General features: G+C 36.0%; 1 protein-coding gene across 1 annotated transcript in view; it reads left to right on the forward strand.

Moving 5' to 3' along the window:
- Positions 1–13,817, forward strand: part of PRKD3 (protein kinase D3) — a 55,046-nt gene that overhangs the window by 37,293 nt on the left and 3,936 nt on the right. Inside the window, exons 12-17 of the mRNA XM_019742118.3 lie at positions 547–599; positions 2,172–2,244; positions 3,207–3,313; positions 9,105–9,266; positions 9,500–9,598; positions 11,841–12,108. Coding sequence (XP_019597677.1) covers positions 547–599; positions 2,172–2,244; positions 3,207–3,313; positions 9,105–9,266; positions 9,500–9,598; positions 11,841–12,108 — 762 coding nt within the window. The remainder of the gene's footprint in view (positions 1–546; positions 600–2,171; positions 2,245–3,206; positions 3,314–9,104; positions 9,267–9,499; positions 9,599–11,840; positions 12,109–13,817) is intronic.

The raw sequence follows: 13,817 nt of genomic DNA on the forward strand, positions 1-13,817 counted from the left end.
ATTTGATATATAGCAGACATAGTTCAATGTCAGTATATAGATTTACCTAATGTTAAAATTTTTGTTGAAGTAATGCATATGCTTTTTATGTTTGGAAAAAATGCAAGCAGTATAGAAGTGTATAAAGACTAAAATCTTTGTTCCCCAACCCCACCTCTCTCATTCACCAGAAGTAATCATATTTTTGTTTTTAATTCAAATGCCATTACCCTACAATTTACCTTTTTAATTTAATAATATGTCATGGGTAGCTTTCTGACTCTGTACTCACAACTCTACCCTAGCAAATGTTTAGATAGTATTCCTTTGTATGGACGTCTCATATATTATTTAACCAGTTTCCTCATGCTGGATTAATGTTGGATGTGTGGATTTCTTTCTTTTCTTTTTTTTTTAAACAAATGTAACTACATTATATTAGCTGAATGTTAGCCAGTTTTTAAAATTTTATATACTGTGGGCATTCACGTATCAGTAAATATTAATGTTAAGTAATATACTAATAATTTTGTTCTTTTTCTCATATATCATTCTTACATATTACAGAAGATTTGTCTACCAGTATCTCTGTATCTAATTGTCAGATCCAGGAGAATGTGGTAAGTAAAAGTTACAGCTTGTTATGCTGCTATAGACATCAGTATGTGCTTTTCAGAGGGAATGGGGAATATAGGTTATTCTGGTGTATTAGTAAAGATGAAGTGTTATAATAGCCTTTATTGTAATGCTGATTTGACCCTGATATGGTGTTCTGAATTGTTTATCCTTTTAATAGATTTTTCTGTTTCCCCTGCTACATCGTAAGTTCCTTAGGTCTGTTTTACAAATTAGTGACCTATCACAGAGCCTTGTATACAGTTGGTGCTCAATAAATGTTGCTGATAATCATAAAAGAATAGACATTTTTAAAATTAGGACAGATTTAACAGATGTAGACCAATACCTTTTTACAGATGAGAACACAAAGTCCCAGGGGATTTAATAGTTTATTTAAGTTTACCTAATTTAAAGAGAAATTAGGAAATTGGAATTTTGGGAATTACAGTTGACCCTTGAACAACACAAGTTTGAACTGGCTGGGTCCACTTTATTTTTCAATAAATATAGTTTGTCCTTTGTATCCTTGAATTTCACACCTGTTGATTCAACCAACCACAGATTGAAAACAGTATTATCACCCCATGGTTGATTGAATCCTCAGATGCAAAGGGCTGACTGTACTTACGTTTTGGGGAAGTCAGAAGTAATATGTGGATTTTTGACTCTGTAGGGGTTGGTAACCCTCTCACCCCTGCATTGTTCAAAGGTTGGTTGTACTGATTTTTATGACAGGCACTGGACATTTTGCAACGTTGTGTATGTCCTTATTTACTCAAAAATCCAGTGAGATAGATGTTATTAGGTTGGTCTAAAAGTAATTGCAGTTTAAAAGGTTAAAAATAATTGCAGCGTGGCCGGATGGCTCAGTTGGATAGAGCGCGAGCTCTGAACAACAGACTTGCCGGTTCGATTTCCACGTGGGCCAGTGAGCCGCTCCCTCCACGACTAGACTAAAGCAACGAGCTGCTGCTGAGCTGCTGGAGGGGCGGCTGGGTGGCTCAGCTGGTTAGAGTGCGAGCTCTCAACAACAAGGTTGCCCGTTCAATTCCTGCATGGGATGGTGGGCTGCGCCCCCTGCAACTAAAGATTGAAAATGGCGACTGGACTTGGATCTGATGGGCCCTGGAGAAACACACTATGCCCCAATACTCCCCAATAAAATTTTTAAAAAGTAAAAGAAAAAGAAAAAACAATTGCAAAAACCACAATGACTTTTGCACCAACTTAATATTATATCCCCTTTACCAATTAGGAAATTTAGGCCTAGGAGACTGTTTTCTTTTTATACAGATCACTACTTAATAAATATGAGACTTTTTTTATTCGAAGCATTTCCCCCCAAATGTCTTACAGGATACAGTATACTTGCACAGTAAGAGTGATGGTATAAAAATAAGGCTTACTTTTCTAGGACATAGAAAACCTAAGTTTCATAAAATAGTTTTATGGAAATTAGTTGCCTCTATTGTAAAAATAAAAATGTATTTAAGTCTTTGAGTGAAAGGAGTCAGAGATGTTGACGTTGCTTTGTAGAGGTAAATTAATATTACTACTTTGTCTTTCCTTAATAGGACATCAGTACTGTTTATCAGATCTTTGCAGATGAGGTGCTTGGTTCAGGCCAGTTTGGCATCGTTTATGGAGGTAAGTGACCACAGACTTTTGCATATAGTACATACTATTGAAAAATGGAGAAATTTTAAAACATCTGCCAGCTGTCCCAATTAAGTAACAGAAAGATTCAGAAAATTAGTTTCACAATCGCCATACTTTATCTCTTTTTGTAGCTCATACATAAAGATGTTTGTGTGGGGAAAATTGTTTGAAGTTTATCTTGCGCTGTGAAGCCTTGTATTTATTGAAATGTGTGCCCTACTGTTTTTCCAACACAAATGGCACCATTTCTCTGCTGTTGGCATGAATGTTATATCAGGTCTGAAAACCTAAAATCTTATCCAGCTGTATGCCTTAGGATATTGCAAAGTCATTTAACCTCACTGTGCCTCAGTATCTTCATCAGTTTAATGGCGCTAATAAAACCTGACCAGCATAGCTCACAGGGTTGTTAATATTAATTAAATTTAATATACATAAAAGTACTTTATAAGCTATGAGCCACTATACAAAAAAATGTCAAGTCATTGTCATCCCTTGCCAAGACTATTACAATAGTTTCCTACACGGCCTTACTGCCTCCAGGCTTGTTCTAATATGCGGATAAATCACTGTGCTGACTCAGTGAATCTCAAAAAAAATTAATTCATTAGTACAATGTTTCCATTTTGACAGAGTCTCTGAATACTAGGTCAGGGTAGTTAACTATCATTTATTTAATAAGGTAGATTATTTTTCACCAAACAAGTTGATTCAAATTTCTTACCTTTTCAAATATGAAATACCCTTTATTAGGAGCTAATACTATAGAGGGAAAACATAATTTACTTCTTAAAATTAAAGGTGAATGAAAGAGAAAGAACAAAATAAGCCTAGAAAAAGAAATGTAAGAGTAAATCCATATAAATTTCAGTGTGTGGACAACTTTGTGATAAAGCTTTTGTATTGTATGAGCTATCAATTTGCTTTTCTATACTTTTTTTTCAAAATAGGAAAGCATAGAAAGACTGGAAGGGATGTGGCTATTAAAGTAATTGATAAGATGAGATTCCCCACAAAACAGGAAAGTCAACTCCGTAATGAAGTGGCTATTTTACAGGTAAAAAAAAAAGTGGCTTTATATTGGTTTTAATTTTTGATTTATGAGTTTTAAATCCAAGACTGTTTAGTGTCCTGGTAAGATTTGTTTTTCGTTTGGTTTTGTTCTCATCTCATGATATTTTCCCTCAGTGAAAGGGTGGTGAGCATCTGAATTAATTCCCTAAGTTCTTTTTTAAAAGGAAAAATTAGATTACAGTAAGCTAGGAGTTACAAGGACCGCCATTATTTTGCTCTATGATAGTAATTTGTTTAGAATACATTTTCATAAGTAAAACCTTTTTAAAAAATAAACTTTCATTCTTAATTCATCACTCCAGGAGCTCAAAATACTTGATACATCTACTACCACATGTTGTTAGGCCATTGCTATATCCGCCCAAGTCTCACAGATAAGGTGCTTAATTATTATAGTAATTACTATAAAAATAAAGACTGCTTAAAAATTATGTACCTTTTAAAAGTTGTATGTATTTTATTCAAAACCCTAAAGATTTAATTTTATAATGGTTTAATCCATTAAGATATGTTTAAAGATGTATTAGGAATGACTTAAATCCCATAAAATAAATTACTATGTGTTTTTATTTTCATTTAACATTTTTACCTCTTTTGGGGGTCATCTAGAAGACTAAAATTTAGCTTTATTTTTTAATTTTTCTGATAAGTATTTGTCTAAAATACTTATCTTTTTTTTCTAAATTCTAATAATGCAAGTTTCTATTAATTCATTACGTAGCTTTTGCATAATATTTACGAAATCATGGTGATGTAATAGTTAATGCTGTCAGTGCCCCATTTGCTTGTGGGTGAAGTTCAAGAAGACACAGCTTACTGAATTTACGCTTCCTTGAAGAAGAAGGTAAGAAACTTATAAACACCTAATTAACTTTACATTTATTACATTATTGGCCACTAGTAGTAACATTTGCCTTACTTCTTTTGCAGAGGAGTGATAATCAAAAGATTGGTCTATAAGCTACCTGTGGTCACTTCAAGGCTGCCTCCTCCTACAAAGAGAGCTACCTTAAATAGAATATTAGTAGCATTCAGACTGTATTAGAGTGTGAATATATTGTTAAGATTTTGGAATATTTTTCTTATCTAATTTTGGAATCTTTCTCATTGTCCAACTAATATGCAAAAAAATAAATATTAAGGCTGTATTCCTAAAGTTTGATTTCTTGTCACTTTGAGTACAAACACACCTATAAACTAAACACTGAAGCTCTTTCCCACCATGTTATCAACTGTATTGTAATAACTGAATATAAGAATTTCCAGATAATGCACAATGTAGAAACCTTATTATATCCTTCTGGTTATTTTCTTTCAAATTGCCCAACTGGGAATAGAATTAAGTGATCGCAGCGTGTCTCCAAATAAAATATCGTCACCTTAAGTTTAATACAATACTGTCTTTGTTGTAGATTCTCTTCAAATTGTTTATATAAAATATTTACATTTTTATATTTAGTGAATGGCTTACTTCGTGCCAGAAACTGTACTTCTTTTTCGCAAACTCACCCAGCTGGAAGGTAGCAGATTCAGGTGCTCTCTCTGTTCTACCGAATTGGACCTGCTTGTGTGTGTGTGTGTGTGTGTGTGTGTGTGTGTGTGTGTGTGTGTGTACACATAAAATTGTGACTTCATTTACTCTTTTGCAGTGTAACTGCGGATTCTTCTCTATATATATACAGTGTAAACATCAACTTTAGCCTACTTTGTATGTGAATTATAATTCTCTCAATACAATCTGAATGTGGTAAACACATTTTTTAAAAGGAAACTTTTTTCAGATAGCTCATTTACTGAAATTAGTTCCACAACATTTAGTTATAGGAGTATTTCGGCTAGACTTTCAAATGAGTTGAAAGGAACCCATACACGCACACCGCTCTTTTGTTCCGTCCTGCCAGCCGTGTCATCTTCACTTTCCCATCTGTGCCCCAGGGTGTTCATCAAGTACACCTCAGAGGCTGGCTGTACCTGTAGTTGATCCCGGTACTGTAATCTTCATCTGCAGCTCCACTGCTAGCCGTAGTTTTTCTTCCCTACATCTACATCTTTATAGAGAAAGGATAGGTGAAGACTAAGCATATCATTGAGACCACAGCTTTGACCTTTCTGGTAGCAGGAAGGAAAAATATATAGAATCATTAATTTAGAAGTGACCATACAGTTTACCCAGGAACATCCAGTCTGGCCCTTGAGCAGTTGGTTGATAGGCTCTGTATGTCTGTCCGTTTAATTAATAGAAATGAGCACAAGATATTTTTAGACATCTGTGACTATTCTGTATTAAGCTGAACCAAAATCTCTTGAAAAACCTTCCACTGCAGATACCATATTCAACAAACTGCACCTCTTTTCCAGATGATAGCCACACTGACTTTCTTTCTGTTCCTCACACTTGCCAGATACAGTCCTATCTCAGTGACTGCATTAGCTGTCCCCTCGGCCTGGAGTGCTTCCTCCCTCCAATATCTGCATGGCGTATTCCCTTACCTCCTTCAGATTTTGCCCAAATGTTATTTCCTCAATGAGGCCTTTGCATTCTATTCAGCATTAAACCCTCCCTGCACCCCTGCACTCCCTTACTCTGTCTTTTTGCCACAGCACTTATCACCTCTGTACTAGGTGATTGACTCGTTTATTACCTGTTGTCTGTCTCACCTTGCTAGAATTAAGAAGCTCCAAGAGACAAGAGCTATTTGTCCGTTTTGTTTATTGGTGAATCCATACTACCTACATAGTACTAGGCACATAGCAAATACTCATTTAATATTTATTGAATAAATCTATTTATGTGGGGAATTATCTATAACATTAAATTTTTTAAAAGTATGGAATGACTCCATCTGTGTAATTTCTTAAGGTAATGTGTACATTATATTTGTCTACGTATGGTTATGTGTGGACAAGGATTCATACTTATAAAAACTGTCAACATGGACACATCTGGGAAGCACATTGTGGGGCCGAGAAGAAATGGAGACTTTTACTTTCATTTCATAGAGAGATGGTAATTAGTAAAATGTTTCTTTTGCTATTGTCTGAAGAGGATAGAAGGGTAGTGGCAGAAAAGGTGTGGTGCTGTCACGGCTACTTGTATTTAATACACGGTGGCGGGGAGGGGAATGTTATCAGAAACTTTGGAAGGAAATTTGAACATGAATTTGAACATTGCGGTATAAATTCAGCATTTTCCCCTTCTCGGAAGTCATCCAAAAGCTACAGGAAAAATGATAAACGGAAAAGCATACTGTTTCTTTAATAAAAATAGAAGAGAGTTCAGACCTACAAAATAGGTAGAAGTTTTTCCAGAAACAATGGTAATGGAGCAGGGGTACATGCAGGAAGCAGTACCACAATAAGAACTAGCTCTCAGACCTACAGTTGTCTCCTCTCTAGTCATTTTCTCAAATGAAAGAAAGCCAAGGGGGTCATGATCTGATAAGATTAATTTAAGGGAAAGCACATTAAATGAATTGAAGAAGGGCACTTTAACAGTGGAAGAGAGCAAATTGCATTATACCAAATAACCAGTCATTTGAATATATAAATATTAAAATATATTCAGAGAATAATAAATAATATTCTTTGATCTTAATGTAACATAACTTGAAATAAATTTCAAAATTAAAGCCCCCACCATATGAAAAAAAGTTTTTAAATCTTAATTTTTGAATCAAAGAGCAAAATCGGTATTTCAGAGTACCACTTTGAAAATAATTGTAAAAATATTGTATATCAGAGTTTTTGGGCTATTGCTCAGAGAGAGCTTTATAACTTCAAATATTAAGCAACAAAGAATAAAAATAAATGATTCCAACTCAGGAAGTTAAAAAATGAACAATAAACCTAAGAAAAGTAGAAGGGATTAACAAAGATAAAAAAGGAAATTAATAAATTTAATACAGAAAATAAAATATATCCAAAAGCAGGTTCTCTGGGGGATCGGATAACAATAAAATAAGTAGCCAACCTAATAAAAAAATAAAATACAAAAACATCTTGGGGAGATGACCAGGAATACTAAAATAAATTAAGGGAATCTTAAGATACTACCTTGTGTAACTGTCAGATAAATTTGAAAACGTGGAGAAAATGGTTAGTTCTCTGTGAAAGTATAATTTACTAAAAGAGACTCCAGAGAGAATGGGACATTTACACAAATAGAAGAAGGTGTTTAGAAAGGAGAATAATGTTATAGTATATGTACTTCTGTTTTTGTGTGTGCATGGGTGTTTTTAAAGGAGATGGGGGGAAAAAGAACCTTAAGAGATAGACAACTACAGCAGAGAGGACAGCCAGGCACACTTCCAGCTCTTAAGCTGACCTAAGTTACGTTCTGAATTTTCCAGTACTGTCATTATCACACCCACCACTTGGACTATTTCACTTTTATCTACTGTAAAATTGTGTCACTTATTTTGCTGCTTGGAATATCATGTTTTAATTTATTAGTAAATTGGAGCATTAAGTTTTCAGTTTATTAGTAAAAAATATTTTACGCTTCTTTTTCACTTTCTAAACATCTTTCAAAGCACCAACCATGATTCAGACATTGAACTAAAATGACTAAGACACAGTCTCTGCCTTCAGGGAGCTTGTACACAGATACGGTACCATGGGATAAGTATTGCTGCGTAGATACCATGTCTCCCCGAAAATAAGACCTAGCCAGACCATCAGCTCTAATGAATCTTTTGGAGCAAAAATTAACATAAGACCCGGTCTTATTGTAATATAAGACCCAGTCTTATATAAGACTGGATCTAATATATAATAATATAATATAATGCTGGGTCTTATATTAATTTTTGCTCCAAAAGATGCATTAGAGCTAATGGTCCGGCTAGGTCTTATTTTCAGGGAAACACGGTAGAGCGTAGAGGAAATTATTGCAGCAGTCCCGAAAAGAGGTAATGTGATGGTGGATTTAAAAAACATTTTAAAGAAGGAGCTCAACCTCACATAGGCCAAAAAAAATTTTTCCCCCTTAGCATAATTAGGTACCCATAATGGTAAAAAACATAAGAAAAATGTATTTCTATTAATAAGGAATAGTTTAATTAGTTGGGCCAGCAGAGCATATTTAAGATTGAATAGGGACAATGAAGCCAGATTTTTGAAGATCTTAAAATCCAAGTAGAGGAATTGAGATTTATGTCCAGAAATAGCCATTGAAACATTTTTGAGCATGGCTGATTTCTCAAATTTGCCTTAGAGGAAGGTGTGCTTGCCTGCTTGCTTATTTTTACCAGTAAGATAGGTTGGTTTTTCATTAGCAGAAACAATATCATTTTGATCTTTGTATTGTCCAGCCCTGGTAACATAGTAGTGCTCGAGAAACGTGGGATGATAGAGGTAGAGATTCTGAGCCTAAAAGAGGGAAGACCAGATTGATGTATAATGAGAATATAATGAGAATCAAGACATTTAGATAAGTAACTACCTTAGAAACAAAACCATCTCTTGAGCAAAGATTTTCACAAATACGAGCCCAAAGAGCTCTGGGTAATTGGCTAAAATTTGATTGGCAATTGGGGCTGATTCATGGACAGCATAAAGTTAGTGTAGGAAGATTTGAGATGAGAAGGAAAAAAGTAACGAACCAGAGCAATTACATAATCAAATTGAGGAGACATTCTTTCCCCTCAGTGCATCAACTTCCAGAACTTGGAAAAATCAGAATCTGTGATCCTTATTTTGTTTGCTTTTATTTTTCTAAGCTGTTTTTCTTTGTATGCCTTATATTCCATACAATTAATCCTGCAATTCCTCAGAATTTGCACCATCCTGGGATTGTAAACCTGGAATGTATGTTTGAAACCCCAGAACGAGTTTTTGTCGTAATGGAAAAGCTGCATGGAGATATGTTGGAAATGATTCTATCCAGTGAGAAAAGTCGACTTCCAGAACGAATTACTAAATTCATGGTGACACAGGTATTTTAATTCTTTTTTTGAAACTAGAAACTACATAAGAGAATTAAATAGCCATGCTTTTACATATCAGGATGTTGTGGGACTTGTTAACCTCAAAGAATAGAATGACACTGTTAGTTAAATCTTGATGAACTATGGTGGGCTTTTCAAATTACTGTATTATTCAAGGGGTCAGATGGGGGTTTAGCTATGATTTCTCCAAGCATTGAAAAAAATCTTTCCTTCAATCACAGATACTTGTTGCTTTGAGGAATCTACATTTTAAAAATATTGTGCACTGTGATTTAAAGCCAGAAAATGTGCTACTCGCATCAGCAGAGCCATTTCCTCAGGTGAGATACTCTCCAGAACCTTTTAAAGCATCATTTTAAGTATCTGACATTAGGAAGTACCCGTGAAAGGCATTGCTGTTAGGTTCATCTTACGGAAATAAAATTTCCATCCTGTAATTGCCAATGAGGATATTACCTGAATAGTTTGAATTCAGATTTTACTATTTATTTCATTTTTATTAAGACGTTTTAGACTTAACCTGATCTCAAGGAATACCTTTTGCATTTCACCTCCGTCTGTGGGTTGGGAATGAAGGGGGGAGAATCAACCTTGGTGCTTGCTGCTCAGGACAAATTCCCCATAAAATAAAACAAACTGAACTGGGAGACACAAGGCAGCCAACTCCATTTCCTCTTTAGAGTACTGTATTTCAAACATTGTCATCAAAGCCTGCATAAGCATTACATTTCCCGTCACCAACAGTGCTCATATGCCTGTGATGTGTGTGTATCCTGTGTGATGCACGATTCTCTTCTTCACTTGGTTAAGTTTCAGTTCATCAGGAAGTGCTGATCTTGGATCCAGATTTACTTCACAAATGGGTCAGAAGGCAGCTTGTAAAAGTCCTGAGGAATGTTTTTCATGATTGTGTCCTTGAATCCTCCAAACAGCTAGTGTGTCTGTTGCCACAAACTATTGCTTATGTGCATTTAAAATAATGCACAACTAAACAAATGGCTAGAATAAAAGCAACAGAGGGCTATTTCACTTGGTGGATACAACTCAAGTTGTCTTTCAAAGAAAACGATGTATTTTAAAAAATTACTCAACTCTTTTAACTTTTAAACAAGTGATCATATTTTTTTTAATAATGCCCATGTGGTTAAAAGTGATTATCATTGTGAGGTCAAAAATGGTCCCCTAATAGTTGGTGCGATGTTTTAAATAAAGTATGTCCATATAGTATCTTATTGGATCTTCAGAATAGTATGGACAAAGGATGCACACCCCTCCAGCTGAGGCTAAAACTCCAACTTTCTGACCTCGACTTTAGTGATGCCCATTGCTCCACTAGGAAGGAAGGGAAAATAACATTTACTTGACAGTCTTTTTTGCTCAAGTGCTAGTTTAGCCATGGTCACACTTCTTTATTCAGTCACCAAATTGCCAAGTTAATCTTTACTAGCTGAAATACGGCATTTCATGAAAAAATAAGAGAATTCACGTTTTCATGGTCAATAGCCCTATTCTTCAAATACTCAAATAGACAAGTAGCCTAATTCAATAATGACAGAACAAACATCGTAAAAACATGTATGAGGGTCCATAATCCCAAAGTAGCAAGCAGCAGTTGAATACACCTTCATCTTTGCTCTCCGGTCACTATTTGTACCACTGGTTTGCAAAGGCCAAATCCCTTTTCTTTGTATTTATATTAATGCTTTTTCTGAAAACATTCTGCGAGTCAGGGCATTTCGTCTGGGAAGTACTTGGCTCCTGCTTGTTCAGCATGGATGCATCACCAAAATCTGAACCTCTGCTAGAAGACAGGCATCAAGTGTACTGAGCTCAGCCAAGCTCATCACACTTCCAGAACTCTTCCCAAGTGGACATGGCAATGACTGTGGTCACCTTCAGATAGAACTTTTCTCAAATGTAAACATCTAACTAGCAATAATTTGTTCCTAGGCATAGAAAACAGTTAGTTCTATCAGCAATCTCTAGCATTACTCTTCTGCTGGCCACATTGTTATCTTTAACACACCTCAATTTCATTTACTTGCCAATTTATATTAATATACCCTTGGGAACAGATTCTAGCATTAAACAAAATAAGGAATAAGTCTTTAAATATCATAACTTAATTTTCATTCAGCATTTATTAAGTACCTGTATATGTCCAGGCTTTATGAGTCCACTGAAGATTCAAAAATGAAACACATAATTATTGCTCACAGATGACAAAAAAGATCTCCTTAAAAGCCAAATGATAAAAGATCAGCACCCTCCATTTCATCAAAAAACTTTAAACACTTATGACCCAAGTCTGGTATGTGGCATTCTGGAAGCCAGAATGTGTGTGTTTTTTTTTAAATAAGCAGTAGGAAAGCACTTCATACTACTAATGGATCACTGGTTATAGATGTATCTGCCTTTTGGGAAAAGGTATTTTATAATTTCCCTATCTACAGTCATTTGACCTTCATAATCAATATAGTTGGCAAGTGTGCTGAAATGATAATCATATTTAGAGACTGTGTGTGTGTGTGTGTAAAATTACCACCATCCTTTGAATTCCAGGTGAAGCTGTGTGACTTTGGTTTTGCGCGCATCATTGGTGAAAAGTCGTTCCGGAGATCTGTGGTAGGAACTCCAGCATACTTAGCCCCTGAAGTTCTCAGAAGCAAAGGTTACAACCGTTCTCTAGATATGTGGTCAGTGGGAGTTATTGTCTACGTGAGCCTCAGTGGCACGTTTCCTTTTAATGAAGATGAAGATATCAACGACCAAATCCAAAATGCTGCATTTATGTACCCACCAAATCCATGGAGAGAAATTTCTGGTGAAGGTAAAAAAAAAAAAAGTCTGTAGCTGTGCCCTTTAGTCTAAAAATCTATGATCCCAAATTAGCCTTCTTTTCATTCTTATTCATCTTCCAAATTCAATTCGTTACCAATTTTTGAGCACTCTTCCTTAGTTCCCAGGCATAGCAGTAATCTGGGCCCCAACTGCCTCATTTTGCAACTAAAATACCTTTTTAACTGTCCTTCCCAGTCACCACTGCCAAATCCATCTTCAGGAAACACTACTTTCCCCTAATCTGCTCCCCGACACTGGCCCCCCTTTCACCATGCTGCAGCTGGAGCTCTGATTTGGCCTACGCTTGCCTAGCCTCTCACTTCTCCCTGTACAGCCTGGTTGTGTACACTCTTCTGAATTGTTCTCTGCATATCGCTGAGGCCTTTCCCCTGCCTGCTGTCCTTCCTCCTTGCTATTGATTCTTCAAGAACCCCATATACCTGTGGCTCAACTCTGAAGTTCTTCCCTGAACCTCTCCTCTAAACTGTTAGATCTACCCAGGCTACTAGTTGGGCATATTTTTCCTTAAGTAGTCTTATCTTTTCATGATTACTTTTGTTCAGAACCAGATTGTAAGCTCCTTCAGTGGAGACCTGTAGCTGAGGTTCTCTGTATCTAGAATGAGCTTTATGTTCAATAGACACTCTCTAATTTGTTTCCAGCTCCTGTGGAGCCCTTGTAGGAAGCTTCATACATTTGTCTTTCCTGCCTGGTGAAGGCTTTTGAGTTTGCTACACCTGCTTCTGTACCCAGCAAGAGTGACTTGGTTGTCCCTTTAGTTTACTGATACTGACAGGAAGAGACAACCCATAGCATTGTACAGACCCTCTGCTGGGGAATACCCCCACCAGGATTTAGCGAACCCTTGGAACGAAGGAGTCTTTTATTTTTCCAAAATTACCCAATCTAGTCATAGGGAGTAATTGTCCATTAAACTGGAAAAGTTTAAGAACAACATGGAAGGACAGTAGCAGGCTCACGTGGTAATGAACATAGCTAATTGAAGAAGTGCATATGAGGATTTTGGGGATATTACCAGAGTCATTTTAGAGGTCCTGGGACAGTGTGGTCTGCAGACCTCTTAAATCAGAATGGATTAGGGAGTTTATTAAAGAAAAACTCCCTGGCTATATCCCAGAGATTCAGATTCGCCAGCTGGAATGATAGCAGGGATGCATTTTAAATACCCCAAATGATTCTTATGCACATGGTGGACCAGTGTTTAAAGTGGAACGATGGATGAAGGCTTGAAGTATTTGGAACAAAGAAATTCATACTTGAAATACTTATGGAAAATCTGCTAGTTTAGTGGTATATAGAAGAGAAACATAACTTAGTTTATAGTCTTAAGTCTTTCATTTGAACCATCCCTGGGTCCAGGCCTTAGAATAAATATTTTGGTTGTATCCATATATAGGGCTCTATCAAGTACGTAGTTATATGGTTGCTTTGGTTTTGCGGTTGGTCCCTTTCTCCAAATAACGGGATAAAATATATATGCCAAGATTTACCACATATACCCAAATACCATGAACTTACTTGTTAAAACCTGTTGAGTATGAACTTTTGGTAATAAGTTACCACCTCAATCTAACCAAGTTATCACCTCAATCTAACTGACCACCTCTGTAGTGGCGAGGCAATGGCTAGAAAGCATTATGTCACTGAGGGGGGAAAAACAACAAAAGTAGCAGCCTG

Source organism: Rhinolophus sinicus, chromosome 2 (genome assembly GCF_057876585.1).
Source record: "Rhinolophus sinicus isolate RSI-liver-muscle chromosome 2, RSI-T2T, whole genome shotgun sequence".
NCBI classification, from domain to species: Eukaryota; Metazoa; Chordata; class Mammalia; order Chiroptera; family Rhinolophidae; genus Rhinolophus; species Rhinolophus sinicus.